The 20906-nt window shown below is 38.8% G+C and overlaps 1 protein-coding gene across 7 annotated transcripts in view; it reads right to left on the reverse strand.

Annotated features, from left to right (window-relative positions):
* The window catches only part of csde1 (cold shock domain containing E1, RNA-binding), a 115254-nt gene that overhangs the window by 10647 nt on the left and 83701 nt on the right, over positions 1-20906 (reverse strand). For all 7 annotated transcript variants that reach the window (XM_041194954.1, XM_041194957.1, XM_041194953.1 and 4 more), the window contains 4 exons: positions 14868-15043; positions 11289-11401; positions 6056-6175; positions 3153-3331 (listed from right to left, as the gene is read on the reverse strand). In XM_041194954.1, the coding sequence (XP_041050888.1) occupies positions 3153-3331; positions 6056-6175; positions 11289-11401; positions 14868-15043 (588 nt within the window). The remainder of the gene's footprint in view (positions 1-3152; positions 3332-6055; positions 6176-11288; positions 11402-14867; positions 15044-20906) is intronic.

Genomic DNA, 20906 nt, shown 5'->3' on the forward strand with positions numbered 1-20906 from the left:
TTTCAATAATTCCAACTGAGCAGTATTCTGTTTGAAAAAAAAACAACCAATCTGCTTTTACATATTTGCCATCAGCCGGGGCATGGATACTCGACCGCCAATTTTCCAGATGGAAGCACCTCATTTTAGCTTTCCCCCTTTGTGTCCCTCCCAAGATCAGGTACCTTGATATGGAACTGCTTGGGTCCATTTTTAGACAAATGCACGCAAACCTTTGATACATGCGTTTTAAATTATTTGATATTATAATTACAGCAGTTCAAATCAGTGGTAATGGATACTCTGTGACCAATGCACATTTTTGCTGTGTAGATGATGGAACAGGCACATCCATAAAAGGAAAGAGTTTGCTTTCCCTGTCATTTTGACGGTTTTGTAACAGGTACACACAGATCCACGATTCCTACTAAATTTGGAGTAAAAATCAGGATAAAGAGCAGAGGCTGACAAGAATACTCAGAATACTGAACTCCATTTTACTGCAAAAGATGAAAAGTACTGCATTAGTTTAAAGGTTAACATGCTTTCTAGCCAAGGTCACAGGCAGTAATGTGGGTAATAAGTAATAACCACTTAGCTAAACACGCTAATGCTATAAGTACACAGCTAGTAATTAGAGCAAATGGGAGCTGTCATGGAGGGAAAGGCAAGTTTTCTCAAGGTGATTCAGAGGGATTCCAGTTTTGTCTAAAAATCCAAAAATTAACACAGGATCACTGCAGCAACTACCATAGTACTTAGACTAATAAATGTTACCAATGTACATATTTTACTGGGTTTTGCAAGATAATGCACAAACAGGTTGTCTATTTTGGACTAGAATTTGAAGTAATGTTTTACTTTGTTGTACAAAGCCTTCTCTCTTGAAAGGATGTGGGAGCAAACTGTATTTTGGCTATTATAGGAAAAGAAATAGGAGTAGGTCACACTGCCCCAGAGCCTGCTCTGCTTTTCAATAAGATCATGACTGAACTTTTAAAATGAACTCCACTTTCCTGCCCAATCCCAATTCTTGGGGATTGGGCAAGTCAGCGGAGTTGATGTAAAAGCACAGCCATGATTTTAGTTTATGGCAGAGGGAGTTGAAGGGCTAAATTATGTATTCCTGCTACTTCTATGCTCTTATAGTAGCTCTAGCCCCATAATCCTTTGGTTCCCTTAGCATCCTAAAATCTAGTCTTGAATATACTCAATGACTGGACATCCACAGCCCTCTAGGTAGAGAATTCCAAAAGATCCACAATCTTCTGGAGTAAGAAATTTCTCATCTCAGTCCTAAATGGTTGACTCCTTGTCCTGCTAATACTGTGCAAGGAACTATCAACAACTTGCATAAATTGAGAATGGGGTTGAGAAACTTATCAGGCATTACTGAATGGCAGAGCAGACTTGATGGGCTGAATGGCCTAATTTCTGCTCCTATGTCTTATGGTTTTATTGAAAACAGCACCTGAAGCTGGGCACCACATTCATTCCACTAGGTTACCTGCTTACATGTCCAAGGCTCTGCAAGAGGCTGGGCTGAAAGGATTTCTTTTGCCAACATTTCCTCAGAATACACAACTTTTCAGTGGTCTGAATCGTGGCTCAAATCATTTGAGTCAGCAGTTGACAACTATTCAATATTGTGTCACAGCCAGAACCATAAGTAAACATGGTGAAATCAACATTAATTCACAAAAGAAATACAGAGCTCGATTATAAAGAGATATTAATTGAGCTCAAACCTGATTCAAACCCCAAGCTGTCATGGCAACTGACAGCAAGCTAACCAACCACAACAACAGCACCACTGAACCAACCAGCTGCCCATTTTCCTCATTTAAGATTCCTGCCTCCTTGGTTACTGGTGGTCCTTTCTGCTTCAACAACAGCTTTTGACATGAAATAGTTACCCAAATTTCACAGGTTTGCTAAGGTATTATCATAGTCTTAGCCACTCAAAATTGTAACCCATTAAGCGAATATTCATTGCTGAGGACACTGCCTTTCCTGTAAGCAGTGGTTTAGACAATTCCACATGTGCTAAGTTATTTACATTGTGCTGTCACATTGGAACCTAACTATTCTCACCAGAGACTAATACATGCACTTTCAGAAAACTGGACAGTTCTCAGCTTAGAAGATCTCAACTGATTTTTCCCACTAATGTTAACAGTGTTACCTTTCTCATCTACCATCCCAACACTGTTGCTCCAGATCAGATTGGGTAACAGGTAATGAACAAGCGATGGGATCTCCTGATACTGTACCATGTAGTACACTTACCTGCTGAGCCATCAGCCACATACAAGGTAAGAAACCCATCTGTTGCAACACATGCTATATAAATAAGTAATATTTTGAAAAGAAATATTGCTGCATACCCATTTTTGAGGTTTATCTGTTCCCATTAAAGTGATATGGATCTGTTAAGACCCATCATGAAGGACATTTACATGTGACAATGGGCTTGGACACTTTGCAATATGTTTGTAATCTACTGTGAACACTGTTCCCTCCAATTATTTATAAAGCAACAATAAAACATCCCAACTCCGTTATCAGTTATCAAGCAACTAGATTGAGAATCTGCCCCACACTAATTAATGGCAGTATATGTTTCATTGTAAATTTCCCCCACAGTTTTGCTATAACACAACTACAATATAAAAAACCTAGATTGTAACTACTCCACTATAGTTAAGATTTTATCTTCAACTCTAAAATGCAGGTGACTTTATACTTCATTTTTAAAAAAAAAAGTAAAGGTCAATTTTTTTTTATCTGTATGTGATTGCTTTGAGAGATCATTCATCCATTTATGTTCCTAATCATCACTCCACTTCCTTCAACTGCAGACCAGCCCACAATAACCTTTTAGGTCACACATCAGGTAATGCAAGATAGAAAGTGCTGGTCTCATGTACACAACTCAGGTAAGTACACAGATACAGGAAGAAATTTAAGACCACTTAAACGGTCTAATATCATTGTGGACAGTACCTCACTCCAGAAGGATACACAACAGTTTATATTTGAAGTTGATGCAATTAAGAAAGTGAAGTGTCTGAAATTCAACTACCAGAGAGGAGGAATTCTAGAAAGTTCAAGTGTCTACTTGATGAAGTAATTGTGCACAATCTAGAGCAGTCATTGGCATTAACCCTCACCTGATCTTTCACACAGTCCACAGTGCCTCTCCGTAAAGGTGTGGCATCATAGGCCAATTTCTGTCCCGTTAGGGCCACTGTGCATAGCTGGAACTTGATAGTCTCTCCCTTCTGAAGGCAATCTGTTTTGTTTGCCAGACTGATGATGGCAAAAGGATACACTTCTCCTTTCATCGTCCCTGCAAGAACAAACCAAGTCAATAGCATTAAGTATTTCTTTTCAGCACAACTTATCTGAAAAAGCACTACAGCGTCATGGCTGGACTTTTGTGAAGCATTAAATTAAATTAGCCGAGTGTGCAGTTCTAGATTAGCACATTAAAAATGGCCACTTGGCATGACAAGACTCAACATCTTTAGGACAGAAAAAAAAGGGGAGCAAAATTCCATAGTTAGACAAACATGAGAAGGGAAAAAGAGACAAATGGTAATATGTCAATGAACTTTGAGAATGATGAAGGAAGAGACAAGGTACAGCTTCCTGGTGAGGTGGCAAATTCAAAGCTCAAGTGACACCTGCAGTACTTGGGATACCCAAGCTCAACCCAGGAGGCAAGGGTTGCAGGAGATCTGTCAGTAAACCATGCATGGGTGACTGGAAAAAGGCTTCTCAATTACAGGAAAATGGACTGCCTATTAATTAAAGATCTAATTAAAATGCTGTTGATTTAAGTAGTCATATTTGCCCTAAAGTTGTCTCAAATTTCATGAGAAGCGCTTTTGAACTGAAGGATGTAATTATTATTCTTTGGAATTTAACTCTACTTCTTTACAGTGAGGTCTTTTAGTAGTCCAACACAAATGGAATAACCAGAAACCTTTCAAAAATAATCTTCATTTATAAAGCAATTTTAATTGTTTTACATTCTTTCACGGGGTGTGGGCGTCAATGGCTAGGACAGCATTTATTGCCCATCCCTAATTGCCCTCGAGAATTTTTGAACTGCTGCAGTCCATGTGTAGGTACACCCACGGTGCTGTTAGGGAGAGAGTTTCAGGATTTTTTACCCAGCAACAGTGAAGGAACGGCAATATTTTTCCAAGTCAGGATGGTGTGTGGCTTGGAGAGGAACTTGCAGGTAATGGTATTCCCATGCATCTGCTGCCCTTGTCCTTCTAGGTGGCAGAGGTCGCAGGTTTGGAAGGTGCTGTCTAAGGAGCCTTAAGTTGCTGCAGTGTATTTTTAGATGGTATGCACTGCTGCCACTGTGCGGCAGTGTGGAGGGAGTGAATGCTTAAGGTGGTGGATGGCGTGCTAATTAAATGGGCTGCTTTGTCCTGGATGGTGTCAAGCTTTGAGTGTTGTTGGAGTGGCACTCATCCAGGCAAGTGGAGAATATTCCATCAAACTCCTGACTTATGCCTTGTAGATGGCGGACAGGCTTTGGGGAGTCAGGAGGTGAGTTACACTGCAGAATTCCCAGCCTCTGACCTGCTCTTTTAGCCACAGTATTTATGGCTGGTCTGGTTCAGTTTCTAGTCAATGGTAACCTCCAGGATATTGATATATACATTGCAATGTTGGATGTTGATTTAATGAAGAAAGACATTGTAAGATGCTACACAAGAATGTAATATGCTGGGGTCGCTATGTCAGGAGGGACTTTGGTCAGAGATAGATTTAAGAAAATTCCCAAGGGGGGACGGTGAGGAAGCAGCATAAGCAAAACCTCCAGTCTAGATTTAAGATAGATTTACCAGAATACTTGGATTTCAGGAGTTAAATTCCAAACTAGGGATGTACTTCCTGGAGTTTAGAAGATAAGGGGGGGGTGAGTTGACAGAAATTGAAGATGTTAGGGGAAACTGATAAGGTAGAGAGGAAGAAACTATTCCAGCTTGATGGGAGTCTAGGATTGAGGATAGAGACTAAAAATTAGAGCCAGACCAGTCAGGAGTTAAATTAGGAAACACTTCTACACACAGGGGAGGAGGAGTTTGGAATACTTTTCCACAAAAGGTAAATTGATGCTAGATCAATTGTTAATTTTTAAATTGGAGATTGGTAGATTTTGTTAACCAAAGGTATTAAGGGATATTGGACAAAGGCGGGTTTCTGGAGTTCGGTCTCAGATTAGTCACAATTTCACAATGGCCGAAGAGACTGAGGGCTAAATGGCCTCCTTCTGTCCCTATGTGACAAAGTTACCAATGGTGGGGAAAGTACAAAAGGTCAGAAAGGAAATTGAATGGAAAGCTTGATGAGGAGGTGGATTTATATGGCTACAGAAGGTTACAGAGATGGGAATAGGCAAGTTATAAAAGGGATTTAAATAAGGGATGAGAATTATAAATGAGGTGCTGGGGTCACTAAGGTCAGGAGTGAATGCTGAGCATGACTAGATGCAAGAGTTTTAGATAAGCTGATTTTTTATAAAAACAGGGTGGAGGATGGGAGGCTAACCAGAAGGCTATTTGAATAGCTGATTCTGGAGTTGGCAAAGCCCTGGATGAAGGTTTTAACAACAGGCACAGACCAGAAGGGTTTCTGTAAAATGAGAAAAGCTTTGTTTCTGTAATGTTTTGTCAAATGTTTGAATCGTATTTTAAGTGAAATTGGAGGTGGCCAAATTTAATGAGCTAAGAAATTATCTGCTTTTAGATCTGAAAACCAAGAAAGCAGTATAATTAAAAATAATCTGACAGCCATTAACCAACAACAGGGGGCAAATTAAGTTTAGTATAGTAAAAACAGCTTGATAGAGTGATCACCTTAGCAATTTTGTTCCCTCAACCAAATAGCACATCATTGGCTCTGGATTCAACCCCTCTCCAACCCACCAATTCACCACCTCAAAATCCTTCAATTTAAAAAAAATGCTGGGCACAGTTACAGACACAATTCACACATCTTTACAGGCATTTTAAAACAAATTGTAGCTGCATTGATAACAGAACCTTACCCTCTTCTGTAATCTCAATAAGTCCCTGATACTCAGCCTGCTGTGGATCCACACTGCGTAATGGCCTCACCACCTTACCAGTATAGACTGTTGGATACACTTCATCACTGGGACCATTCACTGTAAAAGAAAAGAAAAAACATTAAGCTGGAGGCCTCGCCTATTGTTAGGAGTCAAATTGATTATCGACAGCTAGTAGCAACAGAAGCTTGGAATCTGAAATGGGGAAGAACTACAAGCACCGATATTGATTTCCCAGGATACCTCTAACCAGCTTTGAAACACAAAACACTAAAAAAGGAGCAAATCACAGGTACAAAGGTTTTGTAATCTTCCTTCATAATACTTTTAAGTGAGAGGAATCAAAGGCTTCATTTGTACTTCAATCTTGTCCATTCCAGAATTAACCCAGGTCCAAGTCAAAAATGTTCATAATCAGGAATGATCCAAGGCCATGCCATCTTGTCTACTTAAATGCCTTATTACTGCATTAAACAATTCAGATAAAAGCTCGCAATAGCACAACTTTCAAGTTCAATGAGAAACCAACATTCCCCATCATCCTACTTCCAAGCTTGTAGATCACTAAATGAATCTCCAATCTTCCTTACTTTTACAACACCAACAATTGCCAGAGTGGATTCTTGGTGTATAAGACTTTCCAATTTTGCAGTCACAGTACATTCTGGAAAAGTGCATTACAAAACTTCACTCCAGCCTGTCAATTACTTTTAAGAGATGAAAGATCAGGATACAGGTTTTCAATCAATCATTCATTATGCACTGAAGAATAGAAGCAGAAAATCCCTTATAGATCATAGCATGAATCTTGCAGAAGGTGAACAAAGGATTCAAGCCTAATACTCGTCTCAAAACAAAATAGTTTTTGGTTTTTCTTTCTTTATAAGAAACAAAACTCCTTTATGATGGTCACTTCTACAGGTGTCTCTACAAATTTACAGGCTCTCAAACACCTAACCTTCCTGCCAATGTTCCCCTCCTAAAAGCATACAGCTTATTACTGAGTTTATAGGCAAGAGGGAACATCCGATACCATACCCAAGAGGTTATTTTTCACACAAGAGTTCAATGAAAAACAAAGTTATTTGAACAAAAAGGCATCAACACCTGAACCCAATTTTTTTCATTAAGGTTCTTCAAAATTATTTTTAATTTAAGGCAGGTTTTATTTATTTATAGCATCAAAAATCAGGAAGGGAGGAAACAGAACTCAAAGCCAGTATATAAGTTCAGAATAAGACATTATGATCAATTTTTGAACATGAGGGAAATCAAGAGATTAATGAGGCACAGCTCAGACAAAGGAAACCCAGATAGCTACACCCCACTGCTACCTCAATATAAGTAGTTTTATGATTACACAATAATGTCAAGTTATTTGACCAGTAAAATACATCTATAGTGTTTGCAAATAGACTGTGCACTAGAATGTTGACTGCTAAAATGGATGTTTATAGTTCAGACTTAAACCTGGAAGAGTTGATACTACAGTTCAAGTTGCAGAATGTACCTATGAACAGTGTGCTGTGGTCACCATGTGTAGTGCATTTCCTGCTTTGATATCTAGCAAGAAAACAATAGGAAGTTCTAGCAATTTTCCCCAAATTCAAAACAATTAGGTGCTTTATTTGAATTTAAAATCAAGTAAAATTTGTACATTTATTGAAGGTTTGTGTTGATTTTAAAAGGTCCCGTCACAAAACAAGCAATTTGTTTTCAACAGGAATCATCAGGTAGCCAACATAAATTACAGTATTTTACAGCACAAAGACACTCAGCTCAAAAGAGCCATTATAGTTCCATTCCCTGCCCTTCCTCTATATATTGAATCATCCACCTTTTAAAGCTCTAACAGATCCAGCTTCTACCTCCATTTCTGGTAGAGCACAATACGGTCCCAAAAATCCTCTGAAGATCAAAACTCTTTTTTTGGTAATCTCATGCTTGCCAGTTTTCAGATTTAGTTGATCTAAACATCTCGGATAAGAATACTATTACATCTCCTCTCAATAATCCTCACGCCAATGACCAGTCCTGGTTTCTTTCCTCATAACTAAAGCCTCTTTAAAATGGTGTCATTTTAGTGACTTGTTCTGTGCCCATTCCATTGCATGGATATTCTTTCCAGGGTAAAATAGTCAACACTGTATATTTTTCCAACAACGGCCTGAGCAACAATTTTATACTAATTTAATAAAACGTCGGATACCAATTTTTTTTTTTTAAAAAAAAGTGATCAATTCCTCTACTTTTAAAGGAGCTGAAGCTCAATGATTTGCACACCTCTTTCCCAGGCCTCCCTCACGGATCGGATCCATCCTGCTGAATAACAGCGCAGACTAGGAATCCGAACCGAGGCCTCCTATATAATTCAACTACTCAAACTCTCTGTCTCACAATTGGGACTCAGAAGAAAGAACATTGTATAATTTACTAAATCGTCCATCTAAACAGTAGGAAGATTTCAATACACGAGGTCAATTCTTCTACTTATCCTGTGCCATATTCAGGCCACTCCATTGTTGAAAATAAAATGACAGTTCATGCATCAAGGCTCCCAAATTGCAAGGTTATAAATTGTAATATTACATTTTCATAATAAATATATTGACAACTTGATCAAAAATCCGAGTGTAGAAAGTTGGAATCCTGTGGGATTTGGGAAGTGCGTGCAGTAATTTACAGTTGGGTGATTTACTAATTTTACCTGGACTGAGTGGTGTAAAGATACACGTTTCAGCTGAATAACTCTATGACATCAAAATTACTGCCATTGAGCGAGTGTATATAAAAAAATATTCAGAAGAGGTGCCATTCATATTAGAACTAATTAAACTGGATCATTTGAAGCCAATATCAATTTGATGGATAGTTGAAATAGAAAAATAAAATTCCACTGTAGAATCCAATCCAGTGGTGGACAGTAGTATACCATGTCACTTATACTATGCTGTTCATATACACACGCTTGTAAGTAAGATGCTCAGGCGTCAATTAGCACTTTTACAATGGGATAGCAAAAAAAGGGAAACTCAATGACCATTGGAGCACGGTGCGATTTATCATTAAGTAACACTAACGACAGAATTGCTGAAGGTGTTAATTTACTACAGGGTTAACATACAAACTAGAAGTAGGCCACTTGGCCCCTCGAGCCTGCTCCGCCATTCAATAAGACGATGGCTGATCTGATTGTAACTTTCCGCCTACCCTTGTTCAAGAATCTATCCACAACTGCCTTAAAAATATTCAAAGGCTTTGCTTCCACTGCTTTTTGAGGAAGGGATTTCCAAAGACTCAACCCTCAAAAAAAATTCTCCTCTTGTCTTAAATGAGCAACCCCTTATTTTTAAATATTGACCTCTAGTTCTAGGTTCTCCCACAAGAGGAAACATCCTCTCCATATCCACCCAGTCAAGACCTCTCAGGGTCTTAAAGGTTTCATTTAAGCCACCTGCTAAACTCCAGTGAATACAAGCCTAGCCTGGTGTCAGTCCAGTACACTTCCTCTGAACTGCTTCTAACACATTTAAGGAAGGATGTAAATAAGGAGACCAATATTGTACACAGTACTCCAGATGTGGTCACACCAGTGTTTGTACAACTCCTTACTTTTATAATCAATTCCCCTTACAATAAATGATAACATTGTATTAGCTTTCCTAATTATTTGCTGTACCTGCATAGTCTTTTGTGATTCATGCACTAGGACACCCAGATCCCTATGAATCTCAGAACTCAGCAATCTCTTACCATTTAGATAATATGCTTCTATTTCATTCTTCCTGCCAAAATGGATAATTTCACATTTCCCACATTATACTCTTTGCCAAGTCTTTGCCCACTCACTTAACCTATTCCACTTGTAGCCTCCTATGTTCTCTTCACAACTTACTTTCCTACCTTTGTGTCATCAGCAAATTTACCAACCATACCTTCAGTTCCTTCATCCAAGTCATTTATATAAATTGTAAAAAGTTGAGGTCGCAGCACTGATCCCTGTGGCACACTGCTCATTGCATCCTGCCAACTAGAAAAAGACCCATTTATGCCTACTCTATTAGCTAGCCAATCTTCTATCCATGCTACTCCCTACAGCATGAAATTTTATTTTCTACAGCAAACCTTTAAATGTTGCACTAATCAAGTGTTTTCTGGAAATCTTAATATATCCACTGGTTCCCCTTTATCCACAGCACGTGACTCCTTCAAAGAATTCCAATAAATTGGTTAAACATTATTTCCCTTTCACAAAACCATGCTGACTTTGCCTGATTACCTTGAATTTTTCTAAGTGCCCTGCCATAACATCTTTAATAATAGCTTTTAACATTTGCCTTGACAGATTTTAAGCTAAGTGGCCTGTAGTTTCCTGCTTTCTGTCTCCCTTCCTTTTTGAATAAAGGAGTTACATTTGCTATTTTCCAATCCAATGGAACCTTCCCCAAATCTAGACTTTTGGAAAATTAAAACCAATGCATCAACTATCTCTTTAGCCACTTCTTTTCAGGCCCTAGGATGAAGTCTGTCGGGACCTGGGGATTTGTCAGCCAGTAGCTCCAACAATTTGCTCAGTACCACTTCCCTGGTGATTGTAATTTTCCCCCGAGTTCCTCCCTCCCTTTAAATTCCTGATTTACAGCCATTTCTGGGTTGTTACTTGTATCCTCTATAGCAGAAACCAATGCAAAATACCTGTTCAATTCATCTGCCATCTCCTTATTTTTCATTATTTCCCACTCACTTTCTATAGGACCAACTTTGCTTTGTTAACTCTTTTATTTAAAAATATATACAAACACTGTTTTTATATTTCTAGCTAGCTTTCTCTCGTACTCTAATTTTCCCCCTCCTTATTAATCTTATCTTTCTTTGCTGTTTTTTATATTCTGCACACTAACCTGTCCTGTTATTTGCAGTATTTCTGGGTGACAGTTACAACTATGAAAGATGATGAAAAAGATAGTAGCCCTGCTAAGGAGGCCAACCATGAAGAGTTTGACTTTGAATTTTCTACCAGCCAAGAGCCACATTCTGCCTTGCTACATACAATGGAATTTCAGCTAACTATACTTAACCCAAACTGCTTAACTTACCAAGATAATCAAATGGTTGACATTTGAAAAGTTGGATTCCCTGATGCTATATGGTACTTATCAGATTAGAAGTACTGAGCTATTTCTTAAATCTACAAGGTTCACCTGGCTCTTACCGGTTGTAATCTTGGCGACCTTTTCAGCACTCACTTTGTTCCCTTTGCCCTTTGACAAACTGTATTCCACAACATCTCCGACATCCAGCTCATCAACATCGCCCGAGAACTCACTGGGAACCACAAGAACATCAGTGGATGAAATGTAACAAGCTCAGTTACAGCACTGCTCAAAGGTTTAAGTGTATACAGTATGGATATCTTTATCGATTTTGTGCCAAGACCAATATTGCAGATCAGAGATTAAAATATTGGCAAAATAGTAAAGTGTCAATACTTAGGTTAATATATTTAACCACAGCCCCAAACAAGTAAAACAACCATGTTTAAAATGGGCAGTTTCTAAATTGGCCAAAAAACAATGATAGTTAGTCATATGCATTACCACCAATTTCAAATTTGTCAGTTATCGTGTTTCGTGCGCCATTTATTTTGGGAAACAGTTGTGCTTACTCACTTGATAGGACAAACTGCCTTCAAGAGGTTAGTCTACAAATATTATTTGTATAATTGCTACCAGCAAAATGTTTTACACCAATAGCAATTTTAACATTTCATGGCTTTCGTCAAGATTCTTCCTTATCAATAACCTATTAAATGTTGGTACAGATTTCAAAGGTACATACCAGACAAAGCATTACAACTCCTATTCTGTATATGCTGCAACTGTCCTATGTTTCAGACAGTGTCTGCATGTGAAATTAAAATTCAATTTGATTAAAATCAAGCTCCCCAATTCCCCCCTTCTTCGACATGATGCTAAAACTCCAGGAATCCAAAGTTTGCTCAATGTTGTGTTCACAAATTCCTCATGTACAAGAATTACCGCATGCAGGAAAGTTCCAATTCCCCCAGAGCAATAAGTCAGGGTAAAGGGAGAATAGAGGAACAAGGATGCAAGAACTCTGCGGCCGGGGGGGGGGGGGGGGGGGGGGGGGGGGGGGGGGTGAGAATCAGAGAACAGTGCAGTGTGATGCATGCAAATGCAGAAGGTTAAATTAAATTAATGGCAAGTGTTATTGGCTTCATAAGATATTTAGATGACTTTGTGGAAGCAGACAGTCATCAAGGTTTCTCGTTACTTTTTTGTTTTGATGGTGTGGTGGGTGTATGATTCCTTTCAGTAGAGCCAAAAAGGTCAAAGGAAATCTAAGTCTTAAAACGATGAAGTCAATATCCTGGAATTTCCTAACACTGCTGTAGGGGCAACATCACAAGGTTCAAGGCAGCACCACCAGCTTCTCAGGACAACACGCAACAGACAGAAACTGAGGGCCTTGCTAGCATCTTCCACATCAGAGGTCCGAAAAAGTACTGACTGGTGAGTCAGTAGCTAGAGGGCACAACTTTACCAAAGGAACATAAGCTAGTAGCTTTGTGTGTAAGGTATATTACAGCATGTAATGCCCTCAAAAAATGATGGAAACAGAATTCATTATGGGTTTTAAAAGGAAGTAGATAATGTTTTGAAAAAGGAAAAGCAATAAGGATATGGGACTAAGCAGATGGGTATTTTGTAAATCCAGCATTGATGCAATGCTGAATGGTCCATTTTTATACTGTAGATTAAGAATGACTATTTTGGTTTAAAATTTAATTACTGTACTTCAGTGAAAGGACAGTTCCAAGCATTTAAATAGACCCACAATGTGGAGTCAACAAAACTGATCTGCTGTTCATTTTGCTTTGGTGCTAATAGCTGCACCAATTTGAAACCAATTGGAACATCAAGAATTTGATGCATTTTAAATTAAATGTAGCTATGCCTATATGCAGCTAGGCCAAGATTTTACCGGTATCCTTGATGTCTTTCAACAAAATTCATCCTCTTGTACTCAAATTTCCAACTTTGCTTCCTGAAAACAATTATTCTTTGATCTGTCCATTCATATACAGAAGGGTCTAGTCAAATAAAATATAGGTTAATCCCCCAACTTACCAAAACAGTGATATTAAGTGAATGCACAATAAGTTCTTAACAAATGACTAGCTCCCAATTGTGAAGGCAATACCAAGAGTCTAGGCTTCAAAAGGGGAGGGGCAGATTGGCAGACAAGTCATCCCAGGCCACTTTTGTTTAGAGAGTTTGTTACCATATTGCCCCACCCCCAGTCCTGGGCAATATTTAATCACAAGGACAATCAGAAGAGGGACAAAAATGAATTTAACACCTATAATTTTTGCTGGTCATTATATATGACATTTAATGGTTTGTACTGTAAAATTAGAAAACATTAAATTGTTCCCACATCTACAAATGACCCAATTTTTAATTCCTAAAATAACAATTTTAACACCTTACATTAAGATCAACTAAGCATCCTATTTCAGTACTGAACGGATAAAATTGAATGTGCCATATTAAATAGGTTCCTTAGTTCATAAAAAGCACATTGGCTTGGCTAAGATGTTCTATTTATGGATATTTATGGATTACAATATAAATGTTCAGCTGAAAATAATTCAAAGTTGCAGATTGCAAGAATCTTTGAACTGTTTTAACCTTCATGCAGCTTTCTTTATAAAGCATGAACCAATTATCTACCTTCCACTCCTCCTCCTGCTAATCCTTAAACAGCTATAATTACCTTGAGACAATTTGAACAGGGAAAGTGGGGGGGTGGGGGGAAAGAAAGGTTTTTAGAAATTTGATGAAGACTAAGCACATGGCAAAGGCCATTGCTTGTGGAGCTGTTGTTCACGAGTGCAGTTAACGAAACCAGGATTTTTGGCATACTGTTTAATAGGTGGCTCTTAACTTTGTAGTGTCAACAGAAATGTCACAAATGCACAATTGCTCCTCCAGTTTCAAGTGGAAAAGTAACCTGTAGAAACTTAACATTCTTCAGATGACAAACTCTTCTGAAAAATACACAATTCTAACTTGTTTTAATGATATTTAAAAAAAATTCATCAGCCTCTTATCCAAACACACATACTGTTGATCATAAGTTGAATACCTCATTTTAGTGACACCATCTACTGGTGCATTCCTGACCGCATAGTTCACTTTTTCTGCCCATGTTGCACATAAGTATTTTAATAAACCAAAGGCAGTTGGATTTTTGAGATACATAAATAAAAGCATCAATAATAAAACAGTGGTCATAAACATGGATAGCGATTGTAAGGAATTTAGCACAGAATGTAAGAGACAGTTTTAATTCTCTATTAGTGAAACCCATGTAGCCAGTAGAGTTATTACTGCAATGCCACATGTGGTTGGCCTCATTGAAAGGAATCCTTGATTTAAACATTTATATCCATCACAGGATGCCAATGACCACATAGCCCATGATGTGCAAGATTTGAAAATCCTCAAGGTGTCAACTGTAGAAATATGCAGCACTGGGAATTTTACACAGAGTAGGGGGAAAACCCCACCAGTTTCAGTGAATGCATAACAAATGGAGACACTCAAAACTTACCAAGAAAGGTCATGCTTAGGACAACTGCACAAAAAGTGAGCAAATAGTGAACAATGATTTGGATTTCAGACTCATTAGTATGCACCTCACCAAATGACTACATTCTACAATATTTTGTAAATACTATGCAGGAGTCAAATATGTGGCTCACCTGTAGTGGAAGAAAATTTCTTGATCATGTTGAGAAGTTTCTATGAAACCGAAGTTATCCTTCAAAGCTGCTACATATCCTACAAGTCTCTTGGCATTGGGGTTACGATTTAGAACTTTGATTGACACTGCACTCTGTAGGCCAGTTCTTTTAACTTCACAAATGCTAAATTCAATCTATATGGAACAGTAGAGATAAAAAACAAGTTCCTTTAAGCAAGAAATTTTCTTAACTGAACTATTTCCAAGCAATATGGCTTTATAAAACTAGCAAGCATATACCAACTGAAATACAAAACTTCCCTGGAAGAGAATCACAAGCAAGCCTGACAGGTAGCCTTATGTAGTTAAAGAAAGTCCGTTCTCAGTTGAATCTTCAGATACATCACAGTTGGAGCTTATACAGATCACGACAGCTCTAGGGAGTGACATTAACCAGTTTGTGAACATATATAAGAAAGCTACATAAATAAGTGGCTAATATAATTAAGCAATTATTTAAAACATTAAGGATGGCAAGACAGATGATGTGTCAAGGCTGCAGCATGTGGGAGCTCCTGGATGACATTTGTGATCCAGGGCAAACACGTCTGCAGTAAGCGTTTGTGGCCTGAAGAACTTCGGCTCAGAGTCATTGAGCTAGTGGCTGAGATGCAGAATGGGGGGGGGGGGGGGGGGGGGAAAGAGTTACCTGGAATCTTCATACCAGGAGGCAGCCACATCACTTAGGATAGGGTCTTCTGATTTGGTCAGTGGCCAGTGACAGGAGGGTGTGACTGCGAGTGAGGCAGGTAAGTGGACCCAAAAGGACAATAGTGAGAGCTTCTGCAATTGTCCAATACGTTTGAGGTTTTCAGTTTATTTGGATGACAGCAAGGCTGCAAGGTGGATGAGCAAACTGACCATGGCACCATGGTACAGGAAGTTATCCAAGTGGGGGAGCAAAAAGGAACGTAGTGATAGTAGGAGACAGTATAGCCAGGGGGATTGACACCGTTCTCTGTAGCAAAGAGCAAGAGTCCAGACAGGTTTGTTGCCTGCCCGGTGCCAGGGTTTGGTACATATGCTCAGGGCTGGAGAGGAACTTGCAGTGGGAGGGCGAGGATCCGGTGGTCGTGGCCCATGTAGGTACCAATGACATAGGCAAGATGAGGAAAGAGGCTCTGCATAGTCAGAATGTCAAGCTAGGCACCAAATTAATCAGAACCTCGAAAGGTAATAATTTCTGGATTATTACCTGCCACCATGTGCAAATTGGCACAGGACAAGAAAGATTAGAGAAATGAATGCGTGACTCAAAGACTGGTGTGGGAGAAGTGGGTTCAGGTTCAAAGGGCACTGGCACCAGTATTGGGGAAAGTGGGATCTGTGCTGTTGAAAGAGTCTACGCCTGGACTGTGCTGGAGTTGGTGTCCTCTCGAGCCGCATAACTAGGGAAGTAGAGAAGGTATTAAACTGAATAGTGGGGGCAAGGGATCATATCTGGGAAGATGTGATAAAGAGTAGAGACAAGGCAAGAAAGAAAGGTATTAACATGGGAAACAATAAACAGGCTGTGACAGGAAGGGACAGAGTACAATTCTAAGAGTAAATCAGCAGATAAGGCTAGATGTTACAAAAATAATAAAAAGGACAAACCTAAAGGCTCTATATCTAAACACATGTAACATTCGAAACAACAGAAACTAATAGCGCAATAGGAATAAAGTACAATCTTACAGCCATTAGAGAGTCATGGCCACAGGATGACATAGACTGGGACCTAATATTGAAGACAGTTAGGGAGGACAGGAAGTTAGGAAAAGGTGGAGGGGTGGCTATGTTAATTAACAATAGTATTAGCACAATAGAGGGTTCAGGAAACTAAGATGTAGAAGCAGTTTGGATTCAGATGAGGAATGATAAAGGCAAGAAGTCACTTGTGGGAATGGTGTAAAGGCCCCCTAATTGTAACAGTAGGACAGAGTTCTAAAAGAGATAACGGGAGCTTGCCAGAAAGGCACAGCAATCATGAGGGATTTTAGTCTACATATAGACTAGAAAAATCAAATGGGCAAAGACAGCATAGATGAGCAGTTCACAATGTCTTTGTGTTAGTTTCTCAGAACAGCATTTTCTGGAGCCAACCAGAGAGTAGGCTGTACTAGGCCTGGTATTGAGCAACTAGATAGGATTATTGATAACCTCCTAGAGAAGGCACCCCTAGGTACCAGCGATCATAATGATTAAATTTTACATTCATTTTGTGGGAGAAACAAGTGCATCCAAAACTAGTATGTTAAACTTAAATAACGGCAATTATGAAGGCATGAAAGCAGAGCTAGCTAAAGTGAACTGGCAAATGAGATTAACGGATAGGTCAATAGATAGTCAGTGGGAGACATTTAAAGGGATATTTCAGAATACACAGAATAGATACATTCCAATGAGAGATAAAAATTTCAAGCGGAGACCCCACCAACCGTGGTTAACTAAAAAAGTTACAGACAGTATCAAACTTAAAGAAAAGGTGTATAATTACACAAAGACAGGTGGCAGGTCAGAAGATTGGAAGGAATATAAAGAATAGCAAAGAATGACAAAAAGATTAATAAGGGAAAAAAAGAGTACAAGAGAAATCTAGGTAGTAATATAAAGATGGATAGTAAGAGTTTGTGTAGATATTTAAATAATAAAAGTGAGTGTTGGTCCTATAGAAAGTGTGTCTGGGGAATTGATAATGGAAAGTAGGGAGATGGCAGATGCATTAAACAAGTATTTTGCTTTAGCCTTCACTATAGAGAACATAAGTAACATCCCAGAAATAGCTGTAAATCAGGAAATGAAAGAAGGGAGGAAATCAGGGAAATTACAATCACCAGGGAAGTGGTATTAAGCAAATCATCGGGACAGGAGGCTAACAAATCCCCAGGTCCGGATGGATTTCACCCTAAAGGTCTTGAAAGAAGTGGGTAGTGAGATAGTTGATGCGTTGGTTTTAATTTTCCAAAGTTCCCTTGATTCAGGAAAGGTTCTATTAGATTGGAAAATAACAAATGTAACTCCTTTATTCAAAAAGGGAGGTAGTCAGAAAGTAGGAAACCACAGGGCAGTTAGCCTAACATCTGCCATAGGGAAAATGTTAGAAGTTATTATTCTTAAAGCTGTTATAGCAGGGCACTTAGAAAAATTTAAGGCAACCAGGCAGAGTCAACATAGTTTCGTAAAAGGGAAATCATGTTTAACCAATTTATTGGAGTTCTTTGAGGGAGTCACGTGCTGTGGATAAAGGGGAATCAGTGGATATATTGTACTTATATTTCCAGAAGGCATTTGCCACAGCAAAGGTTATTACAGAAAATAAAAGCTCTTGGTATAGGGAGTAACATTTGGCATGGACAAAAGATTGGCTAGCTAACAGGAAGCAGAGAGTAGTTATAAATGGGTCTTTTTCTGGTTGGCAAGATGTGACAAGTGCTTTGGCCTCAACTTTTAAAAATGTATATAAATGACTTGGATGAAGGGGCAAAGGAATGGTTGCTAAATTTGTTAATGACACAAAGATAGGTAGGAAACTCTATTGTGAAGAGGACATGAGGAGGCTGCAAAGTGACAGATAGGTTTCATGAGGAGGCAAAGATCTGGCAAATGGAGTATAATATGGGAAAATGTGAAATCATTCATTTTGGCAGGAATAATAAAGAAGCAGCTTATATAAATGGTGAGAGATTGCAGAGCTCTGAGATTCAGAGGGATCGGAGAGTGTTCTAGTGCATGAATCACAAAAGATTAGTATGCAGGTACAGCAGGTAATTAGGGAAGTTAATAGAATGTTATCATTTATTGTGAGGGGAATTGATTACAAAAATAGGGAGGTTATGCTTCAGTTGTACAGGACGTGAGACCACATCTGGAGCAGTGTGTACGGTACTGATCTCGTTACTAGACTAGTTTACTAGACTCATAAATGGAATGGGCAGGTTGTCTTATGAGAAAAGGCTAGACAGGTTAGACTTATATTCACTGGAATTTAGAAGGGTAAGAGGCGACTAGATTGAAACCTTTAAGATCCTGAGGGGTCTTGACAGGGTGGAGGTGGAGGATGTTTGCTCTTGTGGGAGAATCTAGATCTAAGGGTCAGAGATCAAAAATAAGGGGTCATTCATTTAAGACAGACGAGGAGAAATTTTTTTTCTTTGAGGATTGAGTGTTTTTGAAACTCTCTTCCTCAAAAGGCAGTGGAAGCAGGGTCTGAATATTTTTTTAAGGCAGAGCTAGGTTGTTAACAAGGGCTTGAAAGGTTATCGGGGGTGGGCAGGAATGTGGGGTTGAGGATACAATCAGATCAGCCACGATCTTATTGAATGGTGGAGCAGGCTTAAGGGGCCAAGTGACTTACTCCTAATTCGTACGCTCATATGGTATCAGCCATAGTTATATCCTTTGTTAGCTATAAAAAGGTCATTCCTTAAATGTCTCTTGGATTAAACTTTACTGAATATTTTTATGGGCTAAGGTTTTTTGACAACCACTGTAGGCGCAAATGAATGAATCTTCAATTAGTTTCTGAAGTCTCATCGCAAATTGCTTGTAACTCTTCACAACTGAGTTCATCCAATCAGTAACTACTCCCTACAAACCAGGTAGGTACCAGTTATTCCCAAAATGTCTGTAGCACAAGCATGTCAGAACACAAACTTCAATCAAAAAAATAGATTTCATAGACTGCATAACCAAAAAAAATTGCGTAAACTGCAGTTAACAAAGAGATGAAGAATCTCTCTTTTGCACTAGAGATGAAGCTATACAAGTGATGAGCCTCACTTGAGTGATAAGCAAAGTTATCATTCCAGTTCCTGTCAGTTGTAGTTAGAGAGAAATCCCAATGAGTTAGAGAATAGAGCTGATTTTTTTCCAAATTCAAAAATTAATTTATTACAACCAGCAAAATGTTGCTGTCCGTTTAGGAGACACTTGCAACTCATTTTTGGATATTCCTACAGAACTATACCAGTTGATCAATTTTGTATTTTTGAGCAAATATATTGAGAGGTCAAACTTCAAACGGAAGTATGCAGTATTGAATCATCCACAGGGATCTGGGTGCAATCGTATCCCTGTCCACTGCCAGTAATATGACCAAAGAATATGGTTGCAGGGCAGGTGCAGGCTGCACCTGAGCCACTATCCTTTTGACCAAGAACAGAACACTTTTTCGTAGAGTTTCCACCGAGTGAGAATAACAAGAAGCTGGAAACCTCAGCTGGGAACCAATGTTCCAAAACACTCCAGTTCAAAGATAAAATAGTCAGTGCAAAACTAATGAATTACAACAAGTTACAGAACAGAATTGGTTCATTAAGTTCTGTGCTGGCTTTTTACTAGGGAACCCAAATGCATTTGTTGTTCTGGTCACTCTCCACCTCCTTGTATTTTCCTCTGCTTCAAAAATGTACCTATTATTTTAAGATTTCTGCCTTAATTACTCCCTGTGGCAAAGCATTCTATATTCCAACAATTCAATATAAAGAAGTTGTTTCTCCAGACCTCTCTCCTCAGTGCGACAATGCTAAACTGAGAATTAAAAATTCAGATCTGCTGCAACTAGAAAAATCTCTGGTGTCAATCATTTCCTCAAGTGGTGCAAGCAACTTGCTTTAATGAAAGTTGACTCATTGTCCTGTTGAGACTAGATTAGAACTTCATGCGTTTTGTACATTTCAGTTTTTCAGAAGGCGGAATGAGTTAACATGGGATAAGGCAAATTTAGTTTGATACATAATCTGTTTTATTCCGCAGTGAGGTGAAACTTATTACTCTATGTATCAGTTATTCAGTTTGATTAGTACAATTTATATTTGTGTAATGAGCTATTCCTTTACAGTCCAGAGCAGAGCCACTCTCCATGCAATCCAGTCTCTTGCAGCATTTTTCTGCTCGCCTTTTTAAATCTGACTGCTTCTTTTAGTGTATGTTCAATCCTTAAAAGCCATTCAACATTGAAAAGCCTGAACCCCTCAGATTGGTACATCAAATGTTATAATGAGAGGTGCCTTTCTGA

This window comes from Carcharodon carcharias, chromosome 9 (genome assembly GCF_017639515.1).
Source record: "Carcharodon carcharias isolate sCarCar2 chromosome 9, sCarCar2.pri, whole genome shotgun sequence".
Classification (NCBI taxonomy): Eukaryota; Metazoa; Chordata; class Chondrichthyes; order Lamniformes; family Lamnidae; genus Carcharodon; species Carcharodon carcharias.